At 41.8% G+C, this 23,391-nt stretch overlaps 1 protein-coding gene across 4 annotated transcripts in view; it reads right to left on the reverse strand.

The window, feature by feature from the left end:
- Nucleotides 1-23,391, reverse strand: part of nbeaa (neurobeachin a) — a 166,142-nt gene that overhangs the window by 45,446 nt on the left and 97,305 nt on the right. For all 4 annotated transcript variants that reach the window (XM_060895652.1, XM_060895650.1, XM_060895651.1 and 1 more), the window contains exons 9-17: nt 17,982-18,179; nt 17,495-17,628; nt 15,693-15,801; nt 15,435-15,587; nt 13,077-13,245; nt 6,653-6,732; nt 4,013-4,075; nt 905-1,002; nt 573-665 (exon numbers count right to left, since the gene is read on the reverse strand). In XM_060895652.1, coding sequence (XP_060751635.1) covers nt 573-665; nt 905-1,002; nt 4,013-4,075; nt 6,653-6,732; nt 13,077-13,245; nt 15,435-15,587; nt 15,693-15,801; nt 17,495-17,628; nt 17,982-18,179 — 1,097 coding nt within the window. The remainder of the gene's footprint in view (nt 1-572; nt 666-904; nt 1,003-4,012; nt 4,076-6,652; nt 6,733-13,076; nt 13,246-15,434; nt 15,588-15,692; nt 15,802-17,494; nt 17,629-17,981; nt 18,180-23,391) is intronic.

Below are 23,391 nucleotides of genomic sequence, written 5' to 3' on the forward strand. Positions count from 1 at the left end.
CTGATGATGACACCAACACACAGACTCTGATTCAGACCAAAGAGAACATGCCCAGTGTAAACGCCACTTAAGCACAGAGGGCATATTTGCTTATTCAGGACATTAAGTGCCAACAATAACATTTCCTTCAGCTAGCACAACCTCAGCAAGTTCGCTCTCCATCAGATTTTCAAGATTATGGGATTATCACTAACTCCTTTTACTCTGATCTGAGTTTTGAGCACAGCGTGTTCTAACATCTACCATCTTTATGCCTACAAGCATTCAATATCAAAACTTTGAGCCTGAGGAATGATGAATGCCTTTCCCAGAATTCATTTCTGCAGCACATACAGCATGGTTTAGCGGATGCATGCGCTGTCAGACTGATTATTTTGCCTGAGCTGGCCGAGTTCGAGTCTCTGTCAGCTGCTGCCTTCTGGAGCTTTCTGTCTTTATTGCTTTCTAAGCCTGTTTCCAACAACCGCAACATACATCACAACTTATATAATACTAACCTACTTACTGAGATATTACATTCAAAACTAAAACTTCAGCATCTATGTTAAGAAAGACGTCGTGAAGCCACTCACTTGTGTCCAAGGTGTTTGAGAAAGTAGCCGAGGACTTTGAGTGCTTGCACACGAATGCTCTCGCTCTTAGAAGCTAAGAGTTTGTAGATGACCCTGTGGAGAAAATTATAGAAGAGTCACAAAGTATAATGTTAGCATTATATGATTCATGGGGAAGGCCATGTTATTAGGTTAAAAAAGCCAGATGACAGGAGTGTGTGCTCAGTGAAGCGGATGAGTGTTTTCCAGTGTCGTGGTGGTGGTGGTGTGTGTGTGTATGTGTGTGTGTGTAGGTGTTCAAATCTATTTTAGTTATGTAAGTGTGCAGGGCGAGTGTGTGCCTCAGTACTCACCGTATACCGTTCCTCTGGTCAAACGCCGGAATCATGGAGGCTGGATGCTCAGACATGAGAGCCACCAACAGCTGCAGAACATCATGGATATTCTCATCCTGCAGAGGGAAACAAGCAAACAAGTCAGAAAGTCAATATAAAAGTTAATAAAGAATTTGTAATTTGGTGTGTTTGTGTGTGTGTGTGTGTGTGTGTGTGTGTGTGTGTGTGTGTGTGTGTGTGTGCTGAAAACCTAAGCAAAAGGAGGGAGGGAGCAAGGGGGGGATAAAGGAAAAAAATACAGAAAGGAAAGAAGGAAGAAAAAAGGAAAGAAAGAAGGAAAGAAATAAAGTAAGTGAGAAAGTGAGGAATCATGCAAGCACACGTAACTGGAAGGAAGGAAGGAAGGAAGGAAGGAAGGAAGGAAGGAAGGAAGGAAAAGAGAGCAAGTGAGCGGGCGAGCGAGCAAGAGCAGAAGGAAGGAAGGAAGGAAGGAAGGAAGGAAGGAAGGAAGGAAGGAAGGAAGGAAGGAAGGAAGGAAGGAAGAGAAATAAAGAAAGAAAAAGAGAGCAAGAGAGAGAGTGGAAATTGATGACAGTGATTGTAGTAAAAAGTGGACAGTGAGGACAGAGAGTGTAGTACAGAGTGGACAGTGAGGACAGAGAGTGTAGTACAGAGTGGACAGTGTAAGAGAGAGAGTGGAAACTGATGACAGTGATTGTAGTACAGAGAGGACAGTGAGGACAGAGAGTGTAGTACAGAGTGGACAGAGAGGACAGAGAGTGTAGTACAGAGTGGACAGAGAGGACAGAGAGTGTAGTACAGAGTGGACAGACAGTGTAGTACAGAGTGGACAGAGAGTGTAGTACAAAGTGGACAGAGAGTGTAGTACAGAGTGGACATTGAGGACAGAGTGTTGTACAGAGTGGACAGAGAGTGTAGTACAGAGTGGACAGAGAGTGTAGTACAGATTGGACAGAGAGTGTAGTACAGAGTGGACAATGAGGACAGAGTGTTGTACAGAGTGGACAGAGAGTGTAGTACAGAGTGGACAGAGAGTGTAGTACAGAGTGGACAGAGAGTGTAGTACAGAGTGGACAATGAGGACAGAGTGTTGTACAGAGTGGACAGAGAGTGTAGTACAGAGTGGACAGAGAGTGTAGTACAGATTGGACAGTGAGGACAGAGTGTAGTACAGAGTGGACAGAGAGTGTAGTACAGAGTGGACAGTGAGTGTAGTATAGAGTGGACAGTGAGGACAGAGAGTGTAGTACAGAGTGGACAATGAGGACAGAGGGTGTAGTACAGAGTGGACAGTGCAAGAGAGAGAGTGGAAATTGATGACAGTGATTGTAGTACAGAGAGGACAGTGAGAACAGAGAGTGTAGTACAGAGTGGACAGAGTGGACAGAGAGTGTAGTACAGAGTGGACAGAGAGTGTAGTACAGAGTGGACAGAGAGTGTAGTACAGAGTGGACAGTGAGGACAGAGATTGTAGTACAGAGTGGACAGAGAGTGTAGTACAGAGTGGACAATGAGGACAGAGTGTTGTACAGAGTGGACAGTGAGTGTAGTACAGAGTGGACAGTGAGGACAGAGATTGTAGTACAGAGTGGACAGAGAGTGTAGTACAGAGTGGACAGTGAGGACAGAGATTGTAGTACAGAGTGGACAGAGAGTGTAGTACAGAGTGGACAATGAGGACAGAGTGTTGTACAGAGTGGACAGTGAGTGTAGTACAGAGTGGACAGTGAGGACAGAGATTGTAGTACAGAGTGGACAGAGAGTGTAGTACAGAGTGGACAGTGAGGACAGAGTGTAGTACAGAGTGGACAGAGAGTGTAGTACAGAGTGGACAGTGAGTGTAGTATAGAGTGGACAGTGAGGACAGAGAGTGTAGTACGGAGTGGACAGTGAGGACAGAGAGTGTAGTACAGAGTGGACGGTGAGGACAGAGAGTGTAGTACAGAGTGAACAGTGAGGACAGAGAGTGTAGTACAGAGTGGAGTGAGAGTGTAGTACAGAGTGGACAGAGAGTATAGTACGGAGTGGACAGTGAGGACAGAGAGTGTAGTACAGAGTGGACAGTGAGGACAGAGAGTGTAGTACAGAGTGAACAGTGAGGACAGTGAGTGTAGTACAGAGTGGACAGAGAGTGTAGTACAGAGTGGACAGTGAGGACAGAGAGTGTAGTACAGAGTGAACAGTGAGGACAGTGAGTGTAGTACAGAGTGGACAGAGAGTGTAGTACAGAGTGGACAGTGAGGACAGAGAGTGTAGTACAGAGTGGACAGAGAGTGTAGTACAGAGTGAACAGAGAGTGTAGTACAGAGTGGACAGTGAGGACAGAGAGTGTAGTACAGAGTGAACAGTCAGGACAGAGAGTGTAGTACAGAGTGAACAGAGAGTGCAGTACAGAGTGAACAGTGAAGACAGAGTGTAGTACAGAGTGGACAGTGAGGACAGAGTGTAGTACAGAGTGGACAGTGAGGACAGAGTGTAGTACAGAGTGGACAGTGAGGACAGAGTGTAGTACAGAGTGGACAATGAGGACAGAGTTTAGTACAGAGTGGACAGAGAGTGTAGTACAGAGTGGACAGAGTGTAGTACAGAGTGGACAGTGAGTGTAGTACAGAGTGGACAGCGAGGACAGAGTGAAGTACAGAATGGACAGTGAGTGTAGTACAGAGTGGACAGTGAGTGTAGTACAGAGTGGACAGCGAGGACAGAGTGTAGTACAGAATGGACAGTGAGTGTAGTACAGAATGGACAGTGAGGACAGAGTGTAGTACAGAATGGACAGTGAGTGTAGTACAGAGTGGACAGTGAGTGTAGTACAGAGTGGACAGTGAGTGTAGTACAGAGTGGACAGTGAGTGTAGTACAGAGTGGACAGTGAGTGGAGAGAGTGAACAGAGTGTGAACAGAGTGTGAACAGAGAAGCCAGTGAGTGGACAAAGAGGACAGTAAGTGTAGTACAGAGTGAACAGTGAGGACAGAGAGTGGACATTAAATGTAGTACAGAGTGGACAAATAGTGGACAGATAGCGAACAGAGAGTGGACAGAACAGACAGTGAGTGGAGTACAGAGTGGACAGACCGTGGACAGTGAGTGCTGGGAGTTCAGTACCTCATGCATGGTCAGCAGGTAGTTCAGGATGCTCTGTAACTCGTCCTCTTTCACACCCCGGTCCTGCACACAACATGATGCACATCATGACATTTAACAGAGGCTGTTTTTGGACAGCACATTATCATTGTGGGCCAAATGTCAAGTGATACAGAGTAATGAATTGTTAATGAAATTGTGTGTGTGTGTATGTGTGTGTGTGTGTGTGTGTGTGTGTGTGTATGTGTGTGTGTGTGTGTGTGAGAATAGTAATAAACACTTAGCATTTCTTGCACGCTTACTAGTACGTGCTGACTCACATGCACATGCTATTAGTGATGTGATTAGCAAAAGCATGAATGTTAAAAAGCAGCCACTTGTGCAGGTCGCTAATGTGATATCTGAACAGAGGAGCGAGAGAACGAGAAAAACAAAGAAAAGAGACTGAAACAAAAGTGGCAGCAGCTAAACGAATAAAGTGTGCAGCTTAGCAACAGTCTCACACTCTTCCAAACAACAACAGGCCTGAAGCTAGAACACTGTGTCCATGTGACTTCTGTCTGTCTATCACACACATACTCACTCACTCACACACTCACTCACACACTCACTCACACACTCACTCACACACTCACTCACACACTCACTCACACACTCACTCACACACTCACTCACACACTCACTCACACACTCACTCACTCACACACTCACTCACACACACACTCACTCACACACTCACTCACACACTCACTCACTCACACACACACTCACACACACACTCACACACACACACACTCACACACACACTCACACACACACTCACACACACACTCACACACACACTCACACACACACTCTCACACTCACACACACACTCACACACACACTCACACACACACTCACACACACACTCACACACACACACTCACACTCACACACACACTCACACACACACTCACACACACACGAACTGAGTGTGGTTACGGATTTAAGCAACATAAAAAACGATAAAGAAAACATTTCCACTCGGCTGTGTCACACCACTTCACATCTCCAAGATGAACGCAGATAAACAGCTCCAGCGCAATAAAAGCTGCAAACGTTTTTGTTTCGTCTCTGTTGCTTAGTTATGAAAATGAGCAGCTAATTTTTTTTGGAGCGCAGCTTCACATTCAATGCAGAACAAAATAACACACTCTCTCTCTCTTTCTCTCTCACACACACACACGTACACATACACACTCTCCGTGCAACACACTGACCCTCTGACACACGCTTGGGATAAACTCACAATAGCATGCTGATTAAAACGCACTGTTCTGAACATCTACAGAACAGATTGAAAGAAAGGATGAGAAGAATCAGAGCTTTTTTCTGGATGAGTGTGTAGTCAGAAACAACCTGTATTTATTTATTTAACCTTATTTATTTGTTTGTTTGTTTGTTTGTTTATTCATTCATTCATTCATTCAGTTCTTTTTTTGGTCCCAGCTCAAAACAACTCCTGGTGTTTGACCACATCACCATGCACACATGAATAGAGACAAATATTATTATCCAATAACATCCTGGTGATTAAGTTCTCTTCTGCATTAAGCAAAAAGTCGTGTTCAATATTGCAGCGTCTTGCAATGACAGAAGTGAACAAAAGTTGTGTACAGTGAAGAAAAGGAGTCATTAACCACAGCAACAATAACAACAGTGTAAATAAAGTGAAGTTTGTCTAAGATACCAGGAGAAGGTTAAAATCCAGGTTCTGTGGCTGAGTGCTGGCTGTCTGCTCTATAATACCTTTTTTATAGATGTGATGTCATTCTGATCAGAACAACACTACACACAAGTAGAATTTTTTTAAAGGTCATGGTGTCCAACTTTTCTTTCCAGACAGGAAACAGTAAGTCTGAGGGCTTCTCTGTTTGGTTTGGTTGTGTAATAAAAAAAAAAACAAAAAAAAACAGATAGATCTCGACCCCTACAGTGCCGATGGGAATCACATCCACTGTCTAGAACGAGCCTCAACTTCCTAAACATCAAAGCTGAAGTAAGATCTAAAGCCACTGAAGAACCTGGCTGTGATCTGAACTCTGTTAGGATTAAATCCAAATCTAGTTAGTTTTACATTTCTGGCATTTAACAAATGTCCTAATCCAGAGCAACTTACATTTTTATCTCATTTTATACAACTAAGCAGTTGGGGGTTAAGGGCAAGTTAAGAGCCTTGTACATGGGCCCAGCTGTGGTGGCTCACAACCTTCTGATCAGTGGTGTAACACCTTAACCACTAGTCTACCACATCCCCAGGTCATCAGTTCATCTGCTGATCAGAATAATAATAATAATAATAATAATTCTGTATCAATTCTCTACACTCATCCATGTGAATCCACTCGTTTGTGAGAGAACTCGCTTCTGACAATCCTGGATGGATGAGAACTACCTAACAATGTAAGGCAATTTTGGTAAACAGAAGTGAAACAAGGACAAAAAACACCCTAAGATGTGGGGAAAGAGGAAAAGAATAAACCCTGTCATGTTTTCTGTCACATGTCTTTATTTATGACTTTTTTATTTATTCATTCAATTCATTTTTTTATGAAACCTGCTGATTGATTTCTCTTTCCAGCACAATCTAATATACTGAACAGTTTAAACGGTGCTCACCTTGAGAATGAGCTGTTTGAGGAAGAGGAGCATAAAGGCACGCAGAGAGATGATCTCCTTTTGTGTGGGCCGAGGACCGTCTGCAAAACACACACATACACAGGGTTACAAATGCAGTCATTTTAAACAAATCAGGTACAACTGTAGAACTGTGATAGCACCTGGCCCAAACACACACACACACACACACACACAACCAGTCACCTACATTCATGCCTACCTACACCCAAATTCCAACACAACCACACACCTACATCTACACACAACCAGTCACCTACATTCACACCTACCTACACCCAAAACCAACACACACCACCTACATACACACACCCAAACATCCATAGCCACACATTTTTACATTTACATCATTTGGCAGATGCCCTTATATCCAGAGCGACTTACATTATCTAATTTTTTTATACAGCAATTGAGGGTTAAGGGCCTTGCTCAGGGGCCCAACAGTGGCAGCCTGGTAAACCTGGGATCGAACTCACAACTAGGGATGTACCGATACCACTTTTTCTCTTCCAATCCGATTCCGATACCAGTGTTTGCCTGTATCGGCCGATACCGATCCGATATCTATGTTGTTTTCTGCCTTTAAAACTAAAGAATGTATAGTTATTAAGATTTATTTGTTTCTGGCAAAGAAATACAAAAATACCCATTACTGGATGAAAAATGAAAACACAAGAAACCTTAAAAAAGTATTAATGCAGTAGCAAACAGTACTTTTAACTTTTAGTGGTATAACAATCTAAACCATATATACTGCAATTATTAAATTAAATTATTTTCTGAAGAAAATGCAATATTTTAAAGTGAATCTTAAATTAGAACTGAAACACAATGCAAAATGTATTAAACAGTAAACCTTGCACCCAAATGAGCGACATTAACGCACTGAGGTAAATGAAAAGGGTGCCTGCTAAACTTGCCTGTCTGTCGCAGGCGGTTGTGCAACATATTTCCTATAGAATTTATTATATTTATTTACATTAATGTAATTTAATATATAAGTGTATTTTTCTTATAAGTTTAAGCAATAGTGTATGATGTTTGCTGTTCATTAATAAACCACCACGGGCATGGGCGTCGGAAGTAAATAAAAAGTGGGCGTGTCCTGTCCCACACACATATAATGGTTCCGACACCCATGGATTTCAGGAAGCAGGAGCGTGGTCAATGCTGTAGGTAAAACGCGGAATGGAGTTTAATTTACTAGGGAATTCCTCAAGCAGAATGGATTCGACTGGCGGCGCTCTGAAAAGTAAAATAAATAAAGACATATGTGCTGAATAGAGACGGTAAAAGTAGGTGGGTCCAATATTATTAGTCTTAAAACGTGGGTGGGTCCTGCCCCACCCACATATAATGGTTCCGCCGCCCATGACCACGGGTATCGGATTTGGATCGGTCACGCAGCACCGATACCCGATCCAGTCAAAATGCTTGGATCGGCACCGATACCGATCGAAAATATCGGATCGGTACATCCCTACTCACAACCTTCCGATTGGTAGCCCAACACCTTAACCACTAGGCTACCACACCCATTGCACCCAAACACCAACATAAACATAACCAATATCCATGCCTCCACAAACCCAAACTCCAACACACACAGCCACAGCAACACACACACCTACATTCATGCCTACATTCACCCAATCTCCAACACACACCACCTACATCTACACACAACCACTCACCTAAATTCACACCTACCTACACCCAAATTCCAACACACACCACCTACATACACACATACCCAAAAACCTACACATCCAAACCTAAACACAAACACCACCTACATCCACACACACACCCAAACACACACACACGAAATGCAGAGTCAGTTCTAACAGCAGCGACTGAACTTTGTATTAGATGAACTGTATAAAATGAAGTTACAAGAATGAAGTTTCAGTGTCTGTGTGATTGTTTGAAACTCTCTGTACTTCTCTGGTCTTAAACTAAGCTCAAAATCAGATGAGTACACACGCCTGAGCCTCAGCACATTAATAAATTCACTAAATATGGAGCATGTGAAGTGTTGCATTGATTTTCCCCGCACACCCGCAGAGTCTGGGCTCTCAGCAGTGCCTGTGTTGTGCTTGCTTCAAGGGGGAAAAAAACAAAAAACGCTCTCCTTTGGTTTCCTTAATAAAAGCATATAAACAGGCGTATTGAACAATAACAACAGTATCACCGCACAAAATATAGCCATAGTAAATGAGCAGAAGAGAAGATCTTTGCAGTAGAAGCACAGGGTCAGGATCGTAACTCTGCATGTTTATGATGCTGATGCACAGAAATGCTGCTTTGTATTACTACAGGATTAACATTACCAAGCAAACGGTGAAGGCGGCACGTTAGCGGAACACAAACTACACTAAGACCATGCAGATATACACACAATACACACACAATAACAGCTAGAGCGCTAGGCTGTGTAGTTCAGCAGGATTAGAAGCAGTGTGTTTCTCCTGAGATTCGTGAAGGTAGGATCACAGGCAGAAGCTGGGCACAGAAAGAAGTTTGTGATTGTCAGAGAGGATTAGACAGGTGAAAAAAAATGGAAAAGCCCCAAACAGCCCACAGTGAACTCTGCTGCATCCTCTCTTTCCTCCAATCCTTTATTTCCCCCGTTTCCCTCAACTCTCTCTCCTCTACACAACACTCATCTTTTATTTACTCAAACAGGCCCCAAGAAGCTGCAGAGAAAAATTCACCTTTCCCTGTGTGAGTGTGTGTGTGTAGCAGTGGCCTGTTCATTGTTGACTTGAAGCCTGTGTGTGTGTGTGTGTGTAGCAGTAGCTTGTTCATTGTTGACTTGAAGCAAGTGTGTGTGTGTGTGTGTGTGTGTGTGTGTGTGTGTGTGTGTGTGTGTGTGTGTGTGTGTATCTGTGTGTCTGCGTATAGAAGTGGCTTGTTTATTGTTGACTTGATGCAAGTGTGTTTGTGTATGTGTGTGTGGCATAGGCTTGTTCTCTGTTGACCTGAAGCAAGTTACTTGTGTGTGGTCGTGGTTTGTTCTCTGTTGACTTAACGCAAGTAGGTGTGTGTGTGGTAGTGGTTGACTTGGAACAAGTACTGTAAGAGTGTGTGTGTGTGAGAGAGAGAGAGAGAAGGTAATTAAACACCAGACGCATGTTCTAGCTCAGCAATGATTGTATTCATTACTGAGTGTGACCATGCGACATTCCTGGCTAGTGCTGCAGTGTGTGTGTGTGTGTGTGTGTGTGTGTGTGTGTGTGTGTGTATGGTCTTCCCCACAACCTCCTTCTTGCCACTTCTGCATGCAGAGCTAGTGGGTGTATGTGGGCTGTGAATCATCTGCTCTATTTGTGCTCTCTACAGAAGCAGTCTGTAATTCTAGTTCCTTTCTGTTAAAACTGTGTGCATCCTTTCAAAGAAAAGGAAAAAACCTGAGCAGGGATGGGGCGGGGGTGGCGGTTGGGGGTGGGAACAGTTTCTGGGCCAGAAAAATATCTGAAGTGAATAGTGAAGTCTGAAATGAAGAAACTAGTGATGTTTATTTATCGCAGAGCAACATTGGAAATCTTTGAAAGGAGGTAATAATTATTTTTTTGAAATGTTGAAAACAGATGATTGTGTGTGTGTGTGTGGGGGGGGGGGGATGCTTCACCCTAACGCCTCTGTTGCATCTTCAATGTCATTTGAAGGTCACTCACAATTGAGTTGAGTGTATAGATTGTATGGATCACTCTGCTGTGTGTGTAAGTTATGGACTTCTTGTCTGTGAGCAATAAATAATCTCCACTGAGCCTTCTGCTCATCAACACACACACACACACACACACACACACAGAGAACAGAAAACAGTTATAACTCAGAGTTATCTATAGACTCAGCATGCAACGCAGGGAGGTGTGTGTGTGTGTCCATTCCATTCAGGAGGCTTATCCTAATAGATCACCAGTAGATCTATAGTGACTGCACATACACACACACACACGCGCACCTGCACACACACACAGCTCGTTTATTGTGTACAGCCTGCAGATAAGGATCCTACAGCCCTGTGTAAACAATACTGGTCTGCACTTCTTCACAGCCTGTACAGTAGTTACATGTACACTACTGTGTGCTCAAAACTTTCACACAAATTTCAGATGAATTCAAGCAGATGTTTTTACATCCTTAGCGTCAATACTAGCAGATTAAATTCCCTAACAAATGAATAAGAGCGCTGATGAGATGAAAAGCTGATGGGGCAGTGTGACACCTGCAGAGATGGACACAGAGACCTGGAGAAGAAAAGAACAAATCTCTCTAATCTAACAGCTGAACTGTTTCCTGAACTGTTCACAGTGTATCTCAAGTGAAAAGGCAAAGACTGTTCCACAAAATATTTCTTCCTTTGTTTATATTTACTGCTCTTTATAGCCGTCTTTGACACCTATAAACATTCTCATTATTTTCTGATTTCGTCCTTATAAATTGCAGCTTTTGCTCAGCTCTGTATCTGATGAACTATTGGAAACCTCCACAATGACGGAGATTATGAGAGACGTATTAATATCAGTGTTGAATGGGAAAAACATTGCACTCGCAAAACACACACACACACACACTCACTCACTCAAGGCTTGTGAGTTCACACACTCACAGGGTCACACACTCTCCACACAAATAGACATGCATGCAAAGTTACACATACACCCACAACACACACAATAACCACACACACATTCCACTTTCCCACACACAAACAGATCAACTCACGTACACACATACACGCACACACAACCGCCTACAACCTTGCAAGTTACACTACGAAGTACACACACTCTCAAAAACATTCACCCTCATGTAAATGTGCTTTACACACACACACCTGGCATTTAAGGTCACACAGTCACACACCAATCCACTCGCACACACACACATTCATAAGACACTCACACACATGCAAACACACTCGCAAGTACACACAAACTCAAGTACATAGACCCTCATACAAATACATCACACATGTACAAATACTGTACACTTGCAGGCGCGCACAGACATGCACACAAACACGCACACACGCACACAGTCCCACATTTACCTGAATGTCACATTAGCGCACACACCCACACGACAATCATCAGTAATTACATGTGGTTTTAATCGAATGACCTCTTGGGAGCGGAGCCGTATCACACAGATATCTAATGATCAACACTCACGAGTGACTGATCTTCAGTGGAACAGGATTCATTAGCACTCTGCAGGTACTACAGCTGCTCTGTTCAATCCCTTATGCTTCTGCACTATTCTGAACTTCACAACAGTTGATCGCAAATCAAGTGCATTTCTCTAGAAATACATCATTATCCTGAGTCAGTGCTGCATCAGTGTCACTATGAAGCACATCCTGATGGAGACATGAAGCTGTGATGAAGTCAGAAGGTGCAGTGATGAAGAGAAACACACACACAGGAGTCTAACAGAGAGGAAAAAGGAAGTGATGGAAGAGTTTTGAACAAGAACAGAATGAGAGAGTAATGAACTGAGAGATGCAAACTGCTAAAAGAGATTTAAGAATAGTTGAATAAATACTGAACTACTGATGTAGTGAAAGCTGTAGACTTGTGGGTTTGGCATGTGTGTGTTTAGATAAAACTGAATTATGGTAGTGATTTTCCTTCCTGTGTTACCATGTGGATTAATTGTGTGTGTTTATATGTGTGTGTATATGTGTACTGTATGTATATATAGCGTGTATGTTTACACGTGTGTTTGTGTGTGTGTGTTTCATGTGGAGGCAATTGGTGTAATTGCCTGTAGGTGAGTGTTTGTTTGAGTGGATGCTTGTTTGCATTAGTGAATGTGAAGTTGCTTGTGTGTGTTTGGGTACGCGTTTACATGTGGATGTGTGTTAGTGGGTATACGTTTGCCAGAGGCATGAGTTTATGTGTGTGTGTTTATATGTGGTGTGCATGAAACATGTCTTTTTTATGTCGTTTATGTGTGTGTTTGTTTACAGGCGTGGGTGTGTGTCAACATGTATGGGTCTGTTTTTACAGGTGGGGGCAATGTGTCTGAGTGCTTGTTTACCGATGTGTGTTTGTGTGTTAACATGGGTGGGTGTTTGTTTACAGGTGCAGGTGTGTCCACATGGGAGAGTGTTTGTTTACAGGTGCAGGTGTGTCAACATGGGTGAGTGTTTGTTTACAGGTGCAGGTGTGTCAACATGGGTGAGTGTTTGTTTACAGGTCCAGGTGTGTCAACATGGGTGAGTGTTTGTTTACAGGTGCAGGTGTGTCAACATGTGTGGGTGTTTGTTTACAGGTGCAGGTGTGTCAACATGTGTGGGTGTTTGTTTACAGGTGCGTCAACATGTGTGGGTGTTTGTTTACAGGTGTGGGTGTGTGTCAACATGTGTGCGTTTGTGTGTTTGAATACTCACCAAGGCCTTTAGGTGTGATGCCACTGCTCTCCAGTGGGTTGGTGGCCCAGTAGTAGTACTTCAGTGTGTGCATGAGCTGCAGCACGGTGCCAACTCGCCGTATAGTGGAGTAGATTGTGGCCGTGCCAATAAACTCAGCTGACAGGTAAGTGTACAGAGAGAGCTGAACCTGAGGAACAGTCACAAGCATGTCACATACATACACAAAGCCATAAAACTTTAGAAGATTATAGCTTACATTCAACATTATTGACACATTAGTCATGACAAGAGAATAAGCACTGTGGTTACTGCTTTTATTTAACTTGAGTTCAGGTGAGTGACTCTGCAATTTAAGAACATTCATATTGTTGCATTAAAAGGCTCTTGGGTTGCCTTTGCTGTGTGTTTTAAGGCCATTCTCCATTGTACTGTAAAGTGCTGTCCTATCTGTTTTCCAGCATTTCACTGAATCTGAGCAGAAAGTATAGCTCTATACCATCAGAATTCATCCTGCTATCATCTTCCACATCATCAATAAAACCGAGTGACCCAGTTCCACTGGCAGCCATACAGGACCATGACATAACACTGCCTCCATCATACTTGACAAGTGGTATGGTTTAGATCACGAGCCCTTCATTTCCTTCTCTACACTCTTCTTTTACTATTCATTTATGTTTACATTTATGGCAGACATCCTTATCCAGAGCAACTTACATCTTTATTGCATTTTATACAACTGAGCAATAAGTGTTGAGGACCAGCAATGGCAGCTTGGACCTGGGATATGTACTCAGAACCTTCTGATTCATGAAGGCATCTCTTATCTCTTAATTAGCGCTGGTGTAGAGAAACAAAATGCAATAATTGTGCTATTGTCTAAATACGTATAGACCCTACTATATATATACATTACACATTCCGTTCCATATTGCACACACACACACGTTATGTAACATCCCTGCAGTGAAACACAGAGTCATCATTGAACATCTCTGAGCATTTGTATTCCACCTAGTTTACTATTAGGATTAAATCTTTTTATAATTTAACCTAATCATAATTTGGAAAGCTTGCACAAGGAGACTGATACTTCAAGCTACAAATGGATCATGTTTCTCTTTTCTCTCTTAACTTTTGCGAAATCTACAACCTCCTGTGATACTGTGGATACTTTACCCTTTAATCTTTCATGTGAACTGAACGAATCAAAATGTACTGATCTTGAAATTTAAATCTTATTAACGGTGTGCTAATCATATCCAAATGGTCAGTCATAAGAGACGTGCTGCTATTAACGACTACAGCCTTCCATAAGTATAGCACTTTTACACACAGACACAACAGACAGTTTAGTTTTACTGACTGTCCTCTGTTCAACACCATCATTCAGTGTAATCCATCTGTGTGGCTGTATCTGTATCTGTATTGAATGACAACATTTCATTGGATTTGAGAACTTGAGCTGCAGCAGTCACGCGTCCGTGTGTTGCGTAAACCTCATTTAAACATTCATGTCTGCATTCAGTCTGAAAGCTACAGACTTCTGCTACAACTTTAGTAAATTCTAAGTTTCTTGAGACTATTAAGAATGAAATATCTCTAATCATTGTTTATTGACTTCTTGTGACAAAGGCACAAAATATTTGTGACAAAGGCACAAAAAAACAGAAGCAACGCTGCAGCTGCCCCCACATGCTGTATTTTATTCATTCAATTCAATTTTACTTGTATAGCTTTTTTTAACATCGTCTCAAAGCAGCTCAACAGAAATATCAAAATTTTAATATTAAAATTACAAAGCTTTAACTTAATTTATTAAACTTCTTCCTTCTTGCCAATGCCATGAACTGTCCAATGATCATTATAATCCCTTATAATGTGATTGTAATAAAACACACTTGGTGTTTGGATAAGTAAACTATGTAGTGACTATAAACCTGTGTTGACAAATACAAATGTGCATGATAACAGTAATAATTACTGTTTTTAAAACAGTTAAAATGTAATTATTTTCAACAATGAATTGATGAATGTAATAAAAAATAAACTGCTCCCTCTGCATATATTGGAACGGTAATGCCAATTGTTTTTTTTTTGCTTTTGTTCATTTTTAAGAATGTTAAGCAATCCTGACAAAAAAAAAAGCTTTGATTCCCAATTTTAAACTCAAAATTTACAACTGCAAATTGGATCATTTATGTTTTCTACTGGTTAAGTTTTATTTCAGTGTAACTACCTTTTACTTTAGCAAACCTATAGACTGGGAGCCATATGATGTATTTGCAGAAATGCCATATCATGATCTGCTAGCTGTGTCATTGAGCTCACCCCCTACTCAGGGCAGTGAGTTTGGCTTGGATTCTGTGCTCTGACCTTCGCGGGTGTATGTATCCAGATGGCTGCGTTGAACAGGATGTGGTCACACAGCTGCTTTAGCAGAGGAGCTCCATGTGTGAGGCCATCTAGATACTTAGCAAAGGAGAGGAACTGCTCCAGTACAGCTCGGGTGATGTGCACACGGGAGGACTGGACAGACAGACAGGCAGACAGATTGAGAAAGGCAGAGAGAAAGATAATATGAGTGATATAAAACAGTCACAGTATTCTTAATACTGCTTTATTACAGCTCACCTTCTCTAAAAGGTATCCAATGACCAGGAAGCCCTTTCCTCCCAGCATTTGCTCCTGCATGGCTACAGAACTCTTCAACAGTTCCACCAGGAAAGCCAGGAGAGTGGCACTACACACACAAAGTTTAGTGTTACTATCCCAGTGAGGACTCCATCTCTATCTCTAACATCATTAACCAAAGCAAGGTGTGTTGCTCATGTAGACACACTTGTAGAAACTATGTAAAGCTATGTTCACACATACATTGACTCACAGCGAGTCAGTGACCAGAAAGTATTCATTTTGAGAGCTGGGGACACGAACAACAGGGAATGTTGTTGACTACACTGGGAATGTCCTGCAAATCTGAGTAAACTTAGCACAGCGACTACTAATGAGAGTAAAGACAACAGAGTGCAATGATCTGTCTGCTATTAGGTAGGACCCAGACAGTCGGACGCGTGTGCTTCTGTCAGACAGACTCCATGAAGGGCAAAGAGAACAAACTGCTTCTCCATCATCCTGTATGATATGATGCATATATACGCTGCTGAATTGGAAAGATAAACAACACCAGAATCTCCCTCCAGATTGTGAAGAAACTGATCTGTCGTCAAGAGTGGAATGCTGGTCGCGCCACTCACGTTTCTATGGCAACCAGTAGTAGTATTGCCTTTGACTGGATTACCGCCGACTTCATAGTCAAAGACTTCATGCAGTGATAAAACAAATGCTTGCTTAAAGATGATACACTATACACTTTGGGTCTATGAGGAGTTATTACAAGCAATGCAGATTTTGCATGAATAAACTAGACTTTCTGTTAAACCCTGGTTCTAAAACACCAACACTCATTAGATCATTAGTGTTAGTATGTATGTTGTGCAGTTAAACATTTTTAGCCAAAATAAAAGTTTTTCCAAATAAAACAATTAAACCGGATTGTGCCATGGCTGCAGATTGTGACAACCGGCCTGAGCACAATGTTGTAACAAAATGCCTGCTTTTATTTTTTCCAAATTTACACCAGTAAAATTTGAACGTGTACGGTTCTTTTTGTTGCTTTACATTTGTATGGCTGATAAAGTCAGTCCTCACAGAAAGTCTATCATAAAACAGCCAGTCACCTCGCAGGCTTATCTTCCAAAGCAATATCTGAACGAATAACATCACACCAGACGCTGATTACTGCCACTTCTGTTTTCATGTAATCTCTTTTCCAGAAATAGCTTGCAGTGAAACAACTGATCCTCAGCAGCAATCGATATGGACACGCTAACTCACTCGCTGAATCATTTCCCACTGGCAGTATTGCTGCGCTGATGGGCTGAGGCGCTGCGGCTGAATGATGCGCTTGATGTAGAAAGTCATGATGAAGTCTTCAGCAGCTCACTTTCGCCTTTCCACTTCTTGTTTTTTTTTCTCTGTCCCTACTTCACTCAGCTCGCTGCACAGCAAAGCGGCTGGATGGCGGCACTAACCCACGTTTACATGAATCTTGTTTTTCCTGCACTGGGAAAAAACTGGCCACAGGCTTTGCACTGATGCACTGCAGATTTGGATTGGACTGATGATGCCTGCCAGCGGTACTAGAGATCCAGGACTGATTATGCCTGCAAGCTGAGGGAATACAGCAGCGAGACAACTGCATGGAACTGAATTTGATCATATCATCCAGCCATGACTGTGTGTGTTCATGTGTATGTGTGTGTGCATTACAACAGCCGGGTAGTGATTATGAGGCAAACAGTGAAGATGAAAATATAAAATCTGAGGAGAAGACAGAGGTGTGTGTGTGTGTGTGTGTTTGTGTGTGCGCTCACCACACGGTGGTCTCCACAGGGCTGTCATTGGGCTGCCGGTAGTCCAGCTGAGAGAAGAGCGGGAACAGCACCTGGATGCCCCCGATGGAATGGATGGCACTGTGGATGGAGTGGGTGACGATGGCCTTTACGTCCTACACACACACAAAAATGCAATTGTTAAGTCAGTGCTGTCCAATCACCTGATACACACTATGCCAGACCAAAGGAGACCCTCTAGTAGCCAATTTATAGTAGCCTACATTCAGAAAGAGGAAGGAAACCAGAGAATCTGGAGGAAATGCACAATGAGACCCTGAAGCGACAATGAGACCCTAAAGCAACGCTACTGTGTGTGTAAGTGTCACTGTAAGTCCGAAAGTAAGTCAGCGCAACTGTGCAGGATTTTATAACAAATCAAATCCAGCGTGACGTGTGTTCCACTCGAGTCTTCCACAATGCTTTTAGTAAGCTGACGCTGGTCTGAGATGGTGTGGTGTGTGTTCACCTGCAGCATGAGGGCGTGGGGCGAATGCACGAAGATGGAGGCATTCTCTCTGGGTGATGACTCAAGGCAGAGCTGCGCGTCTGTGGCTTTTGCGTTATAGGTGAAGCCGATGCTGCTGGCCAACTTCCCATCATACAACACCTGCTTATGGTGTTCAGCCAAGTGGATATCGCTCTCTGATTTAAACTTAAAGGTGCTCTGTGGAGAAAGACAGAGAAAGTGATGCTTTAGTACAATTTATTACTCAAAGCAAACAACATGCTAAACATGCTACTACTCAAAATATTTATATATACACAGTACAAAGTTCACATTCAGCTGTATGAGATACCTGACCAAAAAAGGAGCTGTAATAAACGTCTTTTGTGACGGCAACTGTATTTACATTTCTTTAAAAACGGACGCATCAATTTTCTATAGAAATATAAAAGTTCATCTTTCTGTGGTTGAATCTATACCGAGTCCTCATGTGATACAGCAAGCAGTGAACCTCTCTAAGGAGGTAAAAGTCCTCTGAGATGGATGTGGACATCATGTAAGGACTGGGAAGAAATTTGTAATAAAAATGTGTGGGTAGATAAATACTCAAGAACCCGAATCGTTTCGAATGAAATGATGACTCAAAGACTCAATTTTTTTTTTTTGCTTAAGACTGTAGCACATTTACAGATGTAAATTACAGAGTGTTGTCCATGCTGTCCTGAAATACTGAAAAGAACAGGTTATTAAATATCAGCTCAACCTCTTGGGTCCTTGTGGGTGTTGCTGCAGTGGAATGTAAGCTGCTTTAATGCCTAAACCACAGCACAGTCACATGCGTGAGTGCATTATCTTAATGAAGCAGCGGAGATGCTGTGACTCTAATGGCGCACAGATCAGCTGCCTCTGCACAACTCCTGTCAGGTCATTAAGACGAATGGCATAAAAGGAGGAAAACATCGTCTTTCTCAAATCCTACAACATCCTATCATCTTACGTCTCTGATACTATAGAGCACAGAGCTGAGGAGCCATCAATCCCGTGTGGCTATAAAAGACACTGGTTTTTAAAAGGTAACCTTCTGCTAATTACACCGAATCAACAAATCTGTTTCACCTAATTGTTTTCTCCTGAATTGAAAAACCTTTGATGAACCAGATTGTGAGGCAGGTTGTAAACGAGCTGCACTTTTTCTTGCAGGGACAATTACAAAAAAAAAAACAAAAAACATTTTGACAGCTACATGAGATTCAAAGTGCTAACATGCTGCTGATTTATTCTGGATATAGATTTATACACAGTAACGTGTGTGTGTGTGGGGTGTGTGTGTGTGTGTGTGTGTGGTTGTGTGTAGAAGTAGGGAGGTATTATAAACCTTCATTCATCGTTTCCAAACTACACAAGCCACAACATTCAAAATAAACCATAACAAATTCTAAATAATGAGCATACAGTGCTGGGGTCTCATTTATAAAACTGTGCGTAGGATCCCTACTAAAAGTTTACGTACGCCCAAAAGCCAAAAATGGCGTACGCCAAAAAAAAATTCCGATTTATAAAACCGTGCGTACGCACTCCTCTAAGCAATGTTCCCTTTATAAATCACAGATCACCCACAGATGTGCGTACGTGAAATCCCGCCCTGTACACGCCCATTTTTAACCATAAATAGTCAATGCAAATCACTGCGCGGGCACGAGAGTGGACCTCGTTATAATGAGTTTCCTCTGCGCTCTGCGGGTTTAAAAATGGGGTGAGGAGCCAACATTGTTATAATTATATTAAAAACAAAATTGTTACAGTTTCTACTTTTTAATATTGTTAAACTCACCAAGAAGCCAGCCATCACGTACTGCGCCTGCATTTAGTCTGTTCCCTACACTGCTATGTGTCAAGACAAAGGAATCGTGTTGAACCAGGCCAGCGTGCCACAATGTTTGTGAGGGTCATGTTGAAGTCACATATGATTTAAGTATACCACCGTAAGTATACCATTCAAAACGACAGATATTATGGCACTCAGGGACGGCTGTGATATACCAGACCTATAGGGTGAGATGATAGATTCCAATAGAATTATTTCATATACAAAAAGGTCTTAGAGACAAAGTTGAGGATTACTTATAGTTTTTTTTATATAAATAATTTACCTGTCTGCCAATTCCCGCTGGAAACAGCCGGTTGCCAAGAACCCCAGAGTGGTGAGGACTTGTATTTGGACTGGGATGGCATGGTTCCGGCGTGTTGCCCTCTCTAATACTGGACCCAATTCAACACATAGATCTAAGAGCACAGCTCTAGGGAATCTAAATCGGCTTATTAGCCAGTCATCATCATGGTCCCTGAAAACTCGTTCTCTCCTTATTCTGCCATTGGCGTAATCCTCCAACAGTGCCAGCAGTGCCATCATGAAGCATTACATACCCGGGTCACCGGAGGATTTATATGTTTCTAGCAATTAGACTGATTGTTAACACCTTGACAAAATCACAGAATTAATTTGTGGGCGAAAATTTAAGACGAAAATGTTATAGTGAACACATACTTCTTCATGACGGTTTTGTAATGAACACCGTAGGATCGATGATGAGTAGCGACTGTGCTTCATGACTGTATTTGCAGACTTTGACATTTTATGATATATGTACATTAAAGAAAATATTTCGTTTTTACACTGTGTTCTGCAGTTCTCTAATAAAAGGGTATTTCATGCTATTCTGTATCACATGTAGTCGCGCCATCTCCTCCTGCGCTCCCGTTGTGGACAATGTGACTGTAAGGCAGCGCTGATTATTCATTCATTCATTCATCTTATCCGACCTACTCGGGTCACGATGAGCCTGTGCCTATCCTCAGGTGTCATTGGGCATCAAGGCAGGATACACCCTGGACGGAGTAGCGCTGATTATTATTATTAATTTATTTTTAATACATTTTGAATTACGTTTCGATTTTACTAGATGTATATAGCCTAAAACAATCAGCACAAATAACACTGTTGGATTTAATCTTCATGATAATGTGAATATAACGTATGAAATGGAGTGAAAATTAAATGTCATTAATTCTTATAATCGTTCTTCTCACATGTATTTTCTACAATCTAACTTCAGTTCACGACCTCACCATCTGTGTCGCCAATTCCCTTTGTCTCCAGAATGTGCGTACACACGTCTCAAAGTTTTCTTAAAGGTGCGCACATTCTCCTGTCAAGTTTGATTTTTATAGATCACAACCTTTGCGCGAAAACACGCTTTATAAATGAGACCCCTGATGATTTGCTCAGATGTTAGTGAGTCAGTTTTGTGTGTGTGAGAGAGAGGGTGAGCGAGAGAGAGAGAGAGAGAGAGAGAGAGAGAGAGAGAGTGCGAGTGTGTGTGTGTGTTTGGGAGCCTGCTGGTTAAGGTCCAATTGGAAGGTTGTGAGATTGAATCCCACATCCACCAAGCTGCCACTGCTGGGCCCCTGAGCAAGGCCCTTAACCCTCAATAATTAAATGTATATATAAAATGTATAAAATGAAATTATTCTACCAATCACCAAACTTTGTTCTTTTCTTAGCGGTTACATTAGCAGGGCAGCACTTTCAGTTTGGACACGACATGAGCATCTGCCATATGCTGTAAATGTAAATGTTACTCTTTCATCCCCTCCATCACTTCCAAACCCCTCCTTTCCTTCTTCTTGTTTTTCCTTCTTTGTGTTTGTGTTTGTGTGTATGCAAGTCAGTGTCTGTAAGTTTACAGATGAGACTGATTCTAATCTCTAATCCAACATTACTTATGGGGAATGCAGGTCTCCTTACAGACATCACTGAACACATCCCATTTTAGTTTATTCTAGCTTGTTTTTTTTACCAGCCTGAGAAAAGTCTGGAACAGACATGATGATGTACATGAAATGTGGCTGCATCATTATGCAGGTGTGTAACAACATCTGGATCAGTGAATGAAAATTTGTAGGTCCAGTTTCTGGTAGTAAATGTCAGTAGAAAAACAGACTTGCAAGCGATCGCACAACTTCCATTCTGAAAGCAAAATTAGGTCCAGACTTGAAATAAACACACACACACAAGGTCACTTCAATCACACCTCTGCCACATGGTACCATAAAAACTTAAATCCAGCTTAGACATCACATGCTGCTCAGACATCTGGACCTCATCTGCCATAACGTCCTCATTAACATGGACATACACACTAATACAGAAACATGGACCTGGAAACACACACACACGGGACTAACAGACACGCCGACGCAGACAACCAGACACACACAAGGACTCACATTCACACACACTCTTTCACTGTGATGGATTCACACATTTTGTTTTAATAACTCGAAATCCGTCTCCAGATGTCTACACAGCTGTTTTGTGATGAAGTTAAAAGTGCTGATCATAAACTTACAAATATAAAAGATGAATATGTTGCACTGCATAGCACAGTCACAATATAAAGATCCAATAAAGCATTACATTTACAGCATTTGTCAGACGCCTTTATCCAGAGCGACGTATACAAAAGCAATTTGAAGTCTCTAGCAATGAATACATTAACACTGGTACACTAGGTTACAGACTCAGGATGCCATCAACCTAACTAAATGTGTTCACCGGTCATTTGAAGATAGCCTGTGACTCAGCTGTTCAGACATCTTGGGGAACTTCATGCCACCACCCCTTCACTCACCTACTTACAGCATGTGTTTTACCAGGGTTGCCAAAATAGTGCTTTTCAAACAAAGTTATTTAAAAAACTCATTATTCTGTAAAAAAATACTAGTAATTAATCTAAAATGTGTGTGTAACCTGGCCAGTTTGGGATCCTTTGTATGAGAAGGTTGTAAAGTAAGATCAGATTGGGAAAAACTCTGGTTTCTAAAGTAAAGCAGCATCTATAAGGGAACATGACATTTATACTGGTTTTAAATGGATCAGGGTAAAAAAAAAGTACAATACAGCTATCAGTCATGGACATGAAAAGGAAGAGCATTAAGGTAATTAAACACATAGAGGTTTTTATTCATGAACAGAACAGAGTGCCAGTTATTAGTAACCGAGTTCCTGTTGATTAGTTGTTAAGAAATGCATTCAAAAAGAAAAAGATTTGAGGAAAAAAAACACTAACACACACTGAGCTCACAGGACAATTCATTCCTTCCATGCATGTTTTCCTAGAAACCTAGAACATGTACTGAGCAAACATTATACACTGAACGGAGGTTTTTTTAGCGCATATTTAGAGAACTCCTGGTTCTCTTTAGAAACGTAAAGCAGCAGCGACACGCATGAGTATTTTTTAATACATTTTCTGTGAGTAATACAGATCACAGTGCTACTACTAATGATCATTCTGTAACAGTACAACATAATAGGCTCAGTCATATTCAGGGCCTTAGCTAATTAAAGAAAAGGGAATTCATATGCATA

This window comes from Tachysurus vachellii, chromosome 20 (genome assembly GCF_030014155.1).
Source record: "Tachysurus vachellii isolate PV-2020 chromosome 20, HZAU_Pvac_v1, whole genome shotgun sequence".
Classification (NCBI taxonomy): domain Eukaryota; kingdom Metazoa; phylum Chordata; class Actinopteri; order Siluriformes; family Bagridae; genus Tachysurus; species Tachysurus vachellii.